This window comes from Balaenoptera acutorostrata, chromosome 7, assembly GCF_949987535.1.
Source record: "Balaenoptera acutorostrata chromosome 7, mBalAcu1.1, whole genome shotgun sequence".
Classification (NCBI taxonomy): Eukaryota; Metazoa; Chordata; class Mammalia; order Artiodactyla; family Balaenopteridae; genus Balaenoptera; species Balaenoptera acutorostrata.
Genome location: NC_080070.1, coordinates 41,439,113 through 41,453,343, shown reverse-complemented (window position 1 = coordinate 41,453,343; position 14,231 = coordinate 41,439,113). Strand labels below are relative to the sequence as shown.

At 36.1% G+C, this 14,231-nt stretch overlaps 2 protein-coding genes across 3 annotated transcripts; one reads left to right on the top strand and one right to left on the bottom strand.

Moving 5' to 3' along the window:
- Positions 1–590: 590 nt before the first annotated feature.
- Positions 591–8,320, bottom strand: THAP5 (THAP domain containing 5). Its single transcript, XM_007195086.2, has 3 exons — positions 8,146–8,320; positions 4,446–4,638; positions 591–3,922 (listed from the first exon to the last, which is right to left on the bottom strand). Exons 1-3 carry the CDS (start codon positions 8,223–8,225, stop codon positions 3,008–3,010), a joined length of 1,188 nt encoding a protein of 395 aa, XP_007195148.2. The 5' UTR covers positions 8,226–8,320; the 3' UTR covers positions 591–3,007.
- Positions 8,321–8,465: 145 nt separating this feature from the next.
- On the top strand, positions 8,466–12,971 carry DNAJB9 (DnaJ heat shock protein family (Hsp40) member B9). 2 transcript variants are annotated; one of them, XM_057550498.1, is made up of 3 exons: positions 8,466–8,616; positions 10,287–10,513; positions 11,462–12,971. In XM_057550498.1, exons 2-3 carry the CDS (start codon positions 10,297–10,299, stop codon positions 11,914–11,916), a joined length of 672 nt encoding a protein of 223 aa, XP_057406481.1. In that variant the 5' UTR covers positions 8,466–8,616; positions 10,287–10,296; the 3' UTR covers positions 11,917–12,971. The 2 variants fall into 2 exon arrangements, with proteins under 2 accessions (XP_057406481.1, XP_057406482.1); XM_057550499.1 differs by lacking the exon at positions 8,466–8,616 and adding an exon at positions 8,623–8,763.
- The last annotated feature ends 1,260 nt before the right edge of the window (positions 12,972–14,231 follow it).

Here is a 14,231-nt window from a genome sequence, read left to right as displayed (position 1 = left end):
GCCCTCGCACAGAAAAGAAGACCCAACACAGCCTAAAATAAATAAATAAATAAACGAAAACAAAAAAACCCTTGGTTTTATGTATAAAAAAGAAAGTTTATAAAAGTTAATTTACAAACCAAGAACAAAGTGGTATTCATGCCTTATGTATAAGCATCCTTAAAACGTCAAAATTTTTGAAATGCATAGCCAAAAAACCAAAAACCACCACTGCCCCTTGCCAAAACCTGCTTGATGTTTAGATCAACGTCACATATTATTTATATGATGAAGTCTTTCTAAATTTGACTTAACCAATCTCCCTAACATGTAGGCATAAACAGCTTCCTTAGACTTATTTCCTTTTTAACTATCAGATAGAAAGTAGGAAATAGTCTGTGGTGGGGATAGCCTTCTACAACAAAAATCAGTTAATAGGTGGCATAGAAGATAACTGGTAAATGGTACTGTCCATTGGAAACATGGAATGTTTTGAAGATTATATGAAGATCTATATCCTTCCCTAATCATTCTCAAGGTATCAAGGATATATTTGTTAAGAAGGTTCTTGATTTTAGGTGACCAGAACCAAGAAATTCTAAGTAGGCAAATTCAAAATATTCATCCAAACATTTATTGAGTTAATATTACATTGTCAAAGAAACAAAGTGAATAAAAATTCTGCTTTCAAAAAGCATACAGTCCAGTCGAAGAGAAAGCCATGGATAACATCATGATATACAAACAGTATAAACACTGTTACAGTGTTATAAAACAAAGCTCAGTGTTATAAGACAAAGCCCTGTAGGAACAGAGAAAAAACAATTTTGACTGGTAAGAAGGGATGACATTCCAACAAAACCGAAATACAATTTTAACAGACTGGTTGAATTTAGGGAATAAAATAAGAAGACACAAAAACAAGTACCTGTCTAGCATGTTTGAGAAATGCTAAGAAGTCCAGTGTGGCTAGAACACAGGATGAACAGAATCACGGATGGATCATATACATGATAGTAACAAGTTTTGCTTTACTCTGTAGGTATTAAAGAGTGATTACAGATTTCTGAGCTAGGAAAGTTAGGTGGTGTGCAGGTGATACAGCTAGATCTATAGGTTAGGTAAAAAGCTGATAGCAGAGTCCAGGAAGATATGGAAGCAGGAGATTGAAAATATAGGTACTATTAGTTAAGAGGCTCCTGCAAGAATATAAGAAAGAAATAAAGTTGGTCAGAACCCCCAAATAAAATTTATTGGTGAACTGAGTTAGACTGGGAACATTCTGAACTGAATATAGAAAAGCCAAGAAAGTATCTTAAATACTTATAATTTAGTAGTTTAAAGAAACACAACTAGTTTAAATTATTCCTGAGTAAACTATAACTTTAAATAGAAAATAACTACAACGTACAACATATTTTATAATGACTTAAAAAGGCTATTTACATCTATATTATTTATTTTAAATACCAGCAAAATGCAACTTAAAAATAACATCACATCAACTTTACCAATTATATACACATTATTTATGCAAAATTTTTAAGGATTTTTGCCCCCCAGTCACACAATAAGGACACCTCTAATCAACTTTTTATAATTAGCTGACACACATTCATATAATACTAATTAATTTTATTAGCCTAAAAAAACTAAGTGACATATGGCCCCAAATAATCATCCATTTACAAAACACTATTTACAAAATACTATTTGCTGTGTAGTCAACTAATATTTATTGAGCACCTCCTATTTTCTGGCACCAAAAACACATTTACTACCTTACAGAATTCAAAAAACCATCCTTCAAGATAGGTAACAGTATTTTTTATATAACAGATGAGAAAACTAAGAATCAGGCTGACAGGAATTTGCTTAACACCATAAAGAGTAACATATTTAATTATATTAACTGCCAATTCTAAGGGATCATCTATTTTTCACATTTGTGTTGTTACGACTATGTCTCCACTTTTACGTTTCATTTTATTTCTATCACCATTATTTCTCTTTCCTACTTGTCTCTCCAAGGTCATCACCACCTATCTATAATTTCTTTTACTAAAATACATGTAAGTGGGAAGGTGTAACATTAAGTATTACTCTATCATTCTGGAATTTTAAAATGACATATGCACACATTTTAAAAAGTTACACATATTAAATAGATAAAAACCATAATTTTTAAAAAGTATTAAAAAAATTAACCCCATTGAAATTTTTGGTTTATAAATATAACCTTAAATACAAGGTGTCAAGAAACTTAAATGACTGTGTATTATGATGGTCTGCCACATATAAGGTACATATTCTTTCAAGTTTAAAGTACCTCTCCTAAGAACTGGGCTAATGGTTGATTCCTTATTTTAGTTCAATTGGAATAAAACTGTAACTGGAGTATTTTCCTTTATAACATAGAAAACTATAGCCCAAAGGCCAAGCAACACATAATTTAATAAATATTGAGAAGAATCCAACAGTTAATAATATCAAATGCTAGCCAGCATCTAGTTTTATGTAAGTATAAGATTATCATATAGAAAACTTGTTCTATTAAAAGTATCTAACTAGAAAGGGAAGAAATTATAAAGAAACAGACTATGTTAGAGATCTAGTTAAGTGCCCTCTTTTTACAGATTAGAGACTGAGAATCTTGATAAGTAAGTTGTCCAAGTCACATGTCAACGGTAGAACCAAGACTGATTCCTGAGCCTGATTTCTATTCTGGGCTCTTGTTTACCATATCCGTGTTCTCTCATTTTACGACTTAATCATATTATTTATTCACTACATTTTAACTTCAAATTTGGAAAAGTAACAAGTAATGAAACTTCTTCTACCCAACAACTCTCTAGTTTTTCTCAAAAATGAGCATTATAAGAACAGGATGCAGTTCATAACATTAGAGCACTTGCTTAGCTTCATTAAGGTAAGAACTTTACACAGGAAAAGGTTCGCTTTACATATAATTTGGTTTGGCAAAAACAAAAAGCTTACATAAAAGTGACAGCTTTAAAACCTCTTTAATCTATATCATAGTAACTTCATACGTTGTGAAATGGTTTTCTATAATCTTGACATTTTCTTCAGATAGCCGGTTTTCCTGTTTTAGCTGCCTTATAAGAGCTTCCAAAGACTTCAATCTTCCTAGAGTTTGTTGTTCTTGTAACTCAAGGAGAGTTATCTTTGAATGTAGTTTAGAGACTTTCTGCCAAAGATGTTCCTTACTTACATCTTGTCTGCAGTAAGAATGCTCAATCTGTAAAACTTCCATCTCATAGTCTACATCCTTATATGAGTCTTCAACATCTATGTCTTCTTCCATTTCCACCTTTTCTTTGGGGGCAGGTATAAAAGAATTAATTGTAGGTTTGGAATTTTCTGTAGGTACAAAAATGGCAATAACAGATTCTTTATTTGTGTTTAATTCTTCAACTCTTTGAGTAATTGTGCTGAACAAGAATGGATTTTCCTGTGCTGACTTAATTTCCACAGAATTATTTGTAAAATGTGGGTTAGCAAGATGATTGGTAGTTATTTCAAGCACTTCTTGGGCTTCCAAAGACTGCTGAATACCTTCTGAATTTGAAGTTGTCAAAGTAATAGTTGTAGAATTTAGATTCTCAAAAGATGTGTGAAAACCACCTATACCTATGTCTTGATTAACTGATGTTTCCAAGGTAGGTTCTGATTTTCTGGCATCTTGTTTAAGCAGATTAAAAGTTAATACATTATTTTGTACACTTTCTGTTTTTGGATCTGGTGGCTTTACCAAGGCAGATGAATCAAGTAATTCTGCATGTTCAGGGACGACATCTGTGTCAACTGTATTCTTCTTTGGCTCATTTGATGAAAATGACTCTTCTGACTTGGCTTTTAGGCATATTTCTTTATCATCTTTCAATTTTTTCTTCTGAGATTTTTTTTTGGAAGGGTCTTTCTCCTATAAAATAATATTTTCAAATTCTAATAAAGATGTCCTCACTAGGCTTGTTCCCTTATTAGTTAGTGCTGACTATTTCAGTACAACTATGAGCAGTATACTGGCCAAGCAATTTTATTCAGTTAAAAAAATGTTTCCAGTATATAACAGCTCAAAATATACTTGAAAGCATTTTTTAAAAAACATTACGCATAATCAATATATCAATATAATGGGGAAAAATCTGAGATCACTCACAAGACCAGTAAAAAATCTAGATCATTAATTTACATTAATAACTTAACCTGATAATTTATGTATGTGTTATCCTTGGCTCCTCTGAAGCTATGCTTCAAAACGGTTTAAATCTTTAAAAAATTATTACACATTCAGTAAAAGCACAAATTAGTTTTTCTTTCTCAAATATGTGTTTTCCCAGCAGTTATCTTTCCCTCTCATCCCCTCTACCTGATTACCTGCCACCCTGCAATCTGCCACCATGCTCAGCATTATCCCCTTCTCCCCTACTCCCTGCCTCCAATACCTGATTGTCTTCAGGCAAAGAAAATATTGTTGGAATTGCAGTTTGTTTCAAATAGCGAATACCCCATCTGATGTCAAGAGAGTCAGGAGTAAAATGGTCACTACACAGGAACTGGTATTTACTGGGAACCCATGAATCTCGTTTCATATTCTTTAACCATTTTTCAAGTCTTTCTTTGTCATGTAGAGGAAACCTGAAAGTAAAAAAAGGAAAACTTTGCTATATTTTAACAAGTTTGCCAGATTCCAGGCCTGCACATATAGGTAACCTATGGGTCAAGTGCCACAAAAGCAAGACAACCACTCCTACCATACAATAGCATCTTCATGACAACTACTACCATATCATCTCTGCAGCAAAGAGGACTAAGATATGAGATGTGTAGCCAAAGCTTTTGTCTGAGAAGAGTGGCTTGTAGAACATAACTCAGAGTCCCTTCAAGTAAAACCTATGCTACTACAGAGGATAAAATCTATTCATATTTGCTATGGATTACATTTCTTTTTCATTCTGTTGTGTAGTTTGCCTAGAACTAGTGAAGAGTTTTGTAACTACAAAGTCCTATTCAAATATATTTCATAGTAATATAACAAGTCAAACGGTTTCTTGTCTATAATTCAAGAAGTATTAAACTTCAAGCTCTTACATTAGTATTTTTAAAATATGGAGACATTAATTCAAACAAATGGTTTAGCTGACATAAAATGAGTACTCAATCTTATAAAACTTCTAATCCTCCATTCTCTTCACTGGAATCAGCCTCAATTCTACCCATTTGTAACTTAGTCCAATATTTCTAGTCTTCTACAGCTTGGGTAGATTGGGAACTCTAAAATTCAAGTATTCAAGTTCTGAAAGAGAAATTGACACAAGAACTAAACATGTTAAAGGACAGACTCAGATATTTTATAATATGAAACAAATAGAAAAGATAGAGAAAGGTAAAACAGCTCTTTATACGTGTTGTTCCTGTACTGAGTAGCCTGGATTTTTAGAGTTGGCTCTAACGTACTACAATGTGTTTTATGGGTAAAACTGGACTAATGGCAGAATTTGACAGAAAACTTTATTCTACCAGTCTAATCAGGTTTGAGTTAAACTGTATTAAACAACAGTGATTTATACTTCTTTTGAAGATTTTACAAGAACACAGTCCAAGACACATATACTACATAATAATTTCCTATTTTTAAAAAACAGTAACATAGAAGGTTCTCATACAAAAAGCAGCTGTTATACATTCCTCCCAATCACAACCATTTATGCTTCGTAGTAGCACGATTTTTTAAAATAAATATTGATAACTTTGTAAGATGTTAGATGAAAAGAGTCTGGGTACTTTGTAGGAAATAATTTTTAACCCTGATATCCTTCCGTGGAAAACTCAGATTATCTGCCTTTGGAAGTTTTTACCATAGATATAATATTCATACATGGTTTGAAAAATTTTTAACCTTACATATATAAATGACTTAGGTTATAAGTATGATAGGCCTAACGAGAAAAGGCATTTAATGGCAAAAAGAATTTTCTTTTCAGAGGACTTGGAACTCTACTAGCCACAGATAAGTTTATACCTTTTCTGTTATAGCTAAAATGAGAATATGCCTTTTACAAAAATTTTTTTTAAATGTTATTTCATGTATACGGATGCCCTTTGTAAATTATTTCTATTGTACCTATATGCTGAGTTATCAAACAATTAAAAAAATACACTTTGTGAATATCTTTATTGGTAATTGTATTGCAATGCTTTCTTAACAGGTAAATCTCTAAGAACTCTCCTAGAATATGTTTCTGGAACAACTTAGTATCTCTACATTGGTTCAGTTTGTTTGACTGGTAATTTTGTTTCTCTGTCTTATTAATTCTCCCCAAAACATAAAATAATCACTGGTATAAACTGGTCACCATATGTATATATTCACTTAATTCTCAAATTAGTATAAATTTATTTTGCAGCTTGCTATAGTGTTAGTATGAGAAAATTCAATTCTTCAAGTTTGGTGCTATTAGAGGAATAAAACTAATTCAATTTTTAGTTCGCTGATTACACATGAAATTTCAAAAACTCATTTAAAAACTCCACTTTCAGTAAATTCATTTTGAGGAAAAAATTCTTTATAATTGACTTCCTCTGGCATTATTATTTTTCCCTCCTTAAAAATAGTAACTATGCAGTCCACAAAGATTAAAGAATTTTTAGTCTGAGGTTATGACACCCCCAAATCCAAGGCCAAGTAAATATGGAAAATATGGGGTTAAATCAAGCTCAACATGATCCTTTGCTACAAACCTCCTCAGAGCCAAAGCCATTAATATACTAGCATATATTTCTCCCCCTAAAATCTCTCTTTGCAACTTGTGGAAGGGCTTCGATAAAGATAATCCTGGAAATATTGCCACATGGTGTGATTTATTTGGACTTATCAGTTTTTTTCATTAGTTAAGATAATGGAAAGCAGCTGAGTTATTAGTGAACAGAAAGCTTTAGGTCTAAAGTCAAATAAGCTTCACAAAATAGCTAGTGAAAATTCAAAGAAAGTTAAAGACAACCAGGTTAGGGCTAAATTAATTATTTTTAAATACAGGAAATAGAATATTCTAAATACGTTGACTTTCATAAACACTAAGCACGTTATGAGTGCCAAACGCCATTTTACGTCTTCACACACTACGTGTGAATTAGGTATTATTAGTGCCTCCACTTTACAGATGGGAGGTCTTAGCTAGAAAGGTTAAATAATTTACGTAAGGTTATTCAGCTACAAAGTAGTGGAGCCAGTATTTGAACCTAAGTCTGGCTTTGGAGTCTGGCCTCTTACTTATTATACAATACTGCTTCACTATTCTTCCAGATAAAAATGGGTACTTCTCGGGTTCCACGAAAATATTTCGTGGCCGCAGTAATTTGGAATACAGGTATTCCCCACGTCTCCAAAGTTCGCTTTCTGCCACTTCACTTTTAGGAGAGTTAGGTCTAACAGGTACTGATGCCCGAACAAGATTTTCGCTTTTACAGAGAGGAGAAAAAAAAAAAAAAAAAAAGCAACTGCTTCCTCGCTTAGGAAAGGTTTCAGAGTAACGCTCTACGTTGGGAGAGCGGGGAAAACCTGTTAGCCCTTACTTACCCTGCTCTCCGAACGAATGGAGAGTATCTAGAGCCCTGAGCAGGAGACAGGTTGTAATTCTGGCTCTGCCACAAAACTTTCAAGGTCACTTACCTAACCTTTCTCAAAGGCCTCAGTTTCGTCAGGAGAAAGTGGAATTAAATAACAACTATGCGACCTAACTCACTGCAAGTGTACGTTAACTTTAAGTGCACCTTCCCACTTGGCACATTTGATGCACCTGAAGTGGTGGTTAAGGTCGTCAATGAAATGAGGCCCGGGGAGGTGGGGAAACGCTCTGAAAACCACGGAGCATCGCGCAAACGTGACTGCTTTAGGCACCCTATGAACACTCCAACAGGCCCCAACGCCTCGCCACACGCCCAGCGACCTCCCTAGAAATGTCAGAACATTTCCAGGTAAACTGAACTCGAGCCTTCGCGCCCTCCTCCCGCGGAGGAGCCGAACACGGCCGCAGAACCAAGGACGAATTTATAGAGCTGACAGGAGATACGCCAAACCCCAACCCCAAACGCCACAGGACTGCGACCCAAAGGCAAGCTGACGCTTCTGCGTTAGGGACAACTTACGGGTAAAAACTCAGCTTCCGGTCTTTACTGTTTCGTCCCCGGCGGTTCTTACAGCAAATCGCTGCGCAATAGCGGGGCATCACTGCGGCGAGGACACAGGAGACCCAGGCCGCCGAGGGGCGCAGGCGGGCCTTCCTCGCTGAGGCGGGGCCGCAGATCCAGGCCGCCGGGGCCACCGCGCCTGCGCCAGGCTGGGCGGAACGGAAAGACGGTGCAACCCTCGACTCACTTCCGCTTCTGCCGGCTTCAGTACGGCCCTTTCGGGGGTTGGGGCCGGAAGTGACGCACAGGCCGAGCAGCAACAACAGTTTTCCACGTGCGCGTAGGGCGCCAGGGTCAGGTGGGAAGGCGGGAGCCAATAGGAAAGCGTTTCGTGTAGGTCTTCTCCTGAGGTGGTGGCGCGAGCAGCGGCCGGCCCGCCTGTGGGGAGCTGGCTGTGAGGGGACGCGGCGGCGACGGCAGGAGTGTGAGGTCGGTGGACAGGCGGCAGTGGGTGCGCACCAGCTCCCGGAGGCCACGGAGGCCGGGGTTAGGGGGGCCGAGACGCGCAGCCTTGTGGAGTAGCTGGTCAGCATCGCCGGCGCCTCCGGTCTCTGAAGGAGCAGCTGCAGCTGGAGGGTGCGAATGAGGGATGAGGCCGAGGTCTCCGGGAGGGGGTTTAGGCCTCGGTGTCCGCCACGGTCGCCGCTAGGGCTTCGGGCTGCCTGGTGTTCTTGAGGAAGAGAATAGGAGAAAGGAGATGGTCGAAGCACGGTGTAGTGCGGTGTTTTGGGGGGTTCTGCCGCTGGCTTTCTCGGGTGTCGGGCAGCTCCTCCCAGGGCCGGACCTCGAGCCGCGGACAACCGGACGGCGGCGCAAGGTCTGACAGGGCGAGTCCAGCCCAACCAGCCCCTGGCTCTGGGGAGTAAGGCCCAGGCTTGCCGTCCGCCGGGTCTCTTTTGGGAATGAGGAGTCAGTATAACGCAAAAGTCCGTCTTTTAGGAGAGTATGGTATATTCAACTTGAAACTGTGGAGTACGGTTTATGAAACTGGGAAGATGCCTCCCTGTCAGTTTTAGACCCGCCCTTTGACTAGGGATCCGTCACAGTACGCGCTCGGTTTGTGTTCTTTAAACCAAGAGTTCGTACTTGATCCTTGGTTCCCGTGATTGTGGGTAACTCTCTGGGAAGAAGTAATCCATCTGCTAATTACGCTCCGAACGGGCAAGCAGGAGAGGAGCGCAGGCACTTTGCACAAACCAGAGCGTCTTTCGTCCGCTGTGTTATGTCATCCTAGGTTCTTAAGGACTCCTGTGGTACGGTGTTCAACAAACAGGGTCGCTTGAATCCCAAGTCATTTAATCTGTGCTCTCAAGAATTCTAAGTTGAATTCTAGGTTCAAACTTCTTTAAGGTTAGAGAAACATTTTAACGACTTCTGAGAAGCTAGAAAGTAAGAATTTACCTTATCTAAAGTACAAACTATGGAAGTTCATTTGTCTGGCAGCCTTCGCAGAAATCTTAAATTCTATTAATTATGAGTTTTTAACAAAACTCGTTTATCCATGCTTTTTTGTTAAATATTTGGGATCTTACAGTTTTTTTAAAAAAGAGATTACGTTCTGTTGTGTTGCGTTGTCAGTATTATGTGATATTGAGATTCTCTGTGTGCAATCCTTGGCTCACCTTGCTGAAATGAAAACTGAAAGTTTCTTAGGGAGGGAAGATTACTGCTAATTTAGACATACTGGGATGATTACCTTGGTAATGTACTTTTTTCCCAATAAGTTAAAATTTTTTAAAAATCCCTTTAGAATATGAATTCTAGAAGGGAAGATTGAGATACTGAGATCATTTTAAGCTATATTTTTGTAACTACTGTGTTTATGGCCAGAGTATTAGTGGAAAGGCAAAGCCAAGAAAGATTTTTCTTAATTTGGTTGAATTATATTTGCTCTCAAGAAGATTACAACCAATTTAGGGGTAGTGCGGCCTGTATAAATGAAATAACATGGAAATAGATACAAGATGCACTGTATATGCTTAACATTTTGATACTGCATTAGTATACTTTGAATCCTAAAAGCTCATTCAGTTTCTTTTAAAAGAAAAATCTTAAGATTAGTTCCATGGATAATATTTTTTTTTTCTTTTCTTTTTTAGGATATTAGAAATGGCTACTCCCCAGTCAGTTTTCATCTTTGCAATCTGCATTTTAATGATAACCGAATTAATTTTGGCCTCAAAAAGTTACTATGATATCTTAGGTGTGCCAAAGTCAGCATCAGAGCGCCAAATCAAGAAGGCCTTTCACAAGTTGGCCATGAAGTACCATCCTGATAAAAATAAGAGTCCTGATGCTGAAGCAAAATTCAGAGAGATTGCAGAAGGTACGTAAATGACTATCTCCAAGGTCTCACAGGTATTAACTAGTAAAGGAGAATGATACCTAAGAAGTTTGTATGCATTTGAAGGTTTTGTGGAGGTGGGAGGGAGAGTGGGATCTACACATGAATATAGTGAGAGTGAGATTCTCAAGGCTCTTCTCTTATAACATATTTTGATCCTGGATGTGTGGAAGTATATACTTTCATTGGCATTCAGATCTGAAAATGTTGAAAATGTATTATTTCATTCTTTTGTTATTTATAAAGTTGGTTATTGTTTCTATGTCAAAAGGAATTTTAGATACCCAAAACTTATGAATTAATTGAAGAAAGTTTTTATGAATTATGGAGATTAAATATAAAAATATTAAGCATAAAAAAATTAAATAGACTCTAAAATGCCTTGGTTTTTTTTCTTCCTCACTTGGTCTACATCTGAAAGCCACATTTGTCTTTAAAGGAAAAGTACGAAACAAGTTTTGACTTAAGACTAATTCTAAAACAAATTGCATCTCCTGAGCATTTAGTAATTAATCGTGGGTGGAGGTAACTGAGTAGGGAGTTGGAGTTAAACATTTACTTCAACTAGTAAGTGAAAAATGTGAATTCCTCTGAATTTGTTCATTAAATTCTTTCATACAAGTGATGATTTTGCGCAAATAATAAGAATAACTCTGAAATTGTTGCCCCATATTTATTTGTATCAATAGTAGCATTTATTTAACAAATATTTATTGGTTATTTACTAGAGGCAGGCATTGTGCTAACTGCTAATAGTATGCAGTGGATAAGACAAAGTCTCTGCCTTTTGTGACTTATAACTTTTCTCTTAGGTTAGTAGCATTTGGTTTTATTTGTGATGTGAAATACTTTCATAAAATAAATTTAAGAGGTTTGGGTATATGTAATTTTGATTACTTTCAGTTACTAAAATATTTTTATTTCTTTCAGCATATGAAACACTCTCAGATGCTAATAGGCGAAAAGAATATGATACGCTTGGACATAGTGCTTTTACTAATGGTAAAGGACAAAGAGCTAGTGGAAGTCCTTTTGAGCAGTCGTTTAACTTCAATTTTGATGACTTATTTAAAGACTTTGGTTTTTTTGGTCAAAACCAAAACACTCGGTCCAAGAAGCATTTTGAAAATCACTTCCAGGCACACCAGGATGGTTCCAGTAGACAAAGGCACCATTTCCAGGAGTTTTCTTTTGGAGGTGGGTTGTTTGATGACATGTTTGAAGATATGGAGAAAATGTTTTCTTTTAGTGGTTTTGACACCACCACCAATCGACATACAGTACAGACTGAAAATAGCTTCCATGGATCTAGCAAGCACTGTAGGACTGTCACTCAACGAAAAGGAAATATGGTTACTACATACACTGACTGTTCAGGGCAGTAGTTTGTCCTTTTTCTGTTCTCTTTAAACCCAACTAGTTGACTCTTCTTCAATATCTTTGATGCAGAACCAATTTTTTGTGAACTATTTTGACAAGTGCATGATTTCACTTAACTTGATATAGCTATCAAATATATTTAAACTGTTTTTGAGAAATTCAGCAACATTCAGTTAGTAGAGAAATAGCTAATTATTAATTTCCCTGATTAGGCAAGGTTCTTTAAAAAATATTATAATTCTGCCTGGTCTTTTTTCTCTACCTGCCCTTGGGCTTATTAACATGACCAGTTTTATTACCAAGGAAAAAATGAATTTGCCTGATAAATATTTAAAGGTTAAATTTTAAAAGTTATTGTAGATTTAAATTGTGTGAACTTGAATGATTTTTTTGCAGTGAAACCTTTGCTAATTTAAAATTGCATGCTCTGTAGCATCTCTGACTTGGGTCGCAAAATGTATGTGAAACTGTATAATTGAGTCGTTCAGCAAAGGACAGCAAGCAGTATCTTGGTTAATTTCCACTGAAAGCTTCAGAAAGGTATGGTTTAATATTTATCAGAGAACCATGCAGAAGAATTTGAGTAAAGGAAATGATTGTATTGCTCATAGTCATTTAGACTCAAAGAAAGTTGAAAACTTAACATTGCCCAGAGTTTGTTACGTGTTTGGTCCCTGGCGAATGATTTTGTAGCGTTGAAATCATAGCTATTTTACACATCTTTTCACATTTCTTTCTTAATTGTTGACGCTTTAGGTCTTAGTATGGATTTACGTATTTTTGTGTGTGTGTGGTTTTTCTTCTTTGCCCTCATCTTTAGAGATTGACTAATACCTCATTCTGTTTATAAAAACAGCCAGTAATTTCTGTGCAACCTTATTATGTGCAATATTTTTAAATCCTAAGAAATGTGTGCTTTTGTTTTCAGATAGACTTATTTCTTTAGTTCCGCACTTTTCCGTGTTATACTCCACATGAGTATTAATCCTATGGATACATATTAAAACTAGTAAATATCTCATACACCTTTGTGAGTGAGAGAAATATAATATTTACAATATGATGTTCTCTGTTGTCATTTTATTGTTAAAAGTTTATTCAGCAATTCTGGAGACAGGGAGGGTATATAAGCAATTGGGCTGCTTATACTGATTGTAGACCATATTCTAGAAGTTACTTTTCACTAACCTGAAACCCTGAGGTGACCTTGTTAGATTGCCGTTTAGTAACTTCTCTTGCTTTCTTAGCGTCGTCCATCCTCCTTCCCTCACAGATTTTGGTAGCTTGAAGATTTTGTTAATTATAATTTTGGTGTATTTGCTTGCTAGGAGCAAGTATTCTTGCCCCTGCTGCTTTCCTTTTTAGGCCTGGTTGGGAAAAAGCAGACTTTGCATGAAGCTGTATTTGTTAGTGATCATCTTTCATTTGAAATCTGTGAAGAAAATGAATTTATTCTATTATATTTATGTACCTTAATTATTTCCTGAAAGTTATATCTACTAATTTTGTTTGATAATAAGAAAATAGCCATACGTTGTATTTTGGTCTGAGGATTATCTGTGGCCTATTAAACAGAACAAATGAAGCAAAAAAAAAAATTTTTTTTTCAAATGACGATGAACTTCAAGGATTATTTTAATATTGTTAGCATCTGTACCCTTGATTATCTTTCTTGTTTTTCCCATTTTAAACATTTATTTGAACCCCTTCTTTTTTTTTAACCTCCCATTTGGCTCTTTGGCATACTTTTTGCAAGGAAAAATGTGCCATGAATCATAACTCTTATGATACAAACTAAATATAAAGACGCTTAGGTAATCTACAGGTATGTGTGTGTGAGTAGTTAGTTATATAAGCAACTAGAAATTAGACCAGTAATCAACATGAAAGTTTGCTCAGTAATTTAAAATTTTTCTTCTTTATAGTTTATACAGGTTGAATGCACAGGGAGAATGGTAAACTCCTGTAGTTATGAAATGACCAAGACAGTAGCTTAATCTACACTCCCTACACAAGTCAACACATGAAATTTATCACTTCTTTTCTTCGGTGTAAAATAGTAATATTCATAACATGACTTAATCTTTTTCTTGAACTAATTTCTGTAATTATTCAAGTTTTCTGGATTGAGTATGTCTTGCATTGGATGCTATAGTGCATGGGGTAGGCATGAAATTCTTTTGGTGCTGCAGATTGGTAGGTAGTTTCGTGCTCTAAATTTCAGGTCCAATTCTGAGATTAGTTCCGTGAAAATTTAGGTTGCCCAAGGTCAATTAAGAATTTGTACAATCCTGGGGTAGTTATTCTAATTTTTTTGAAG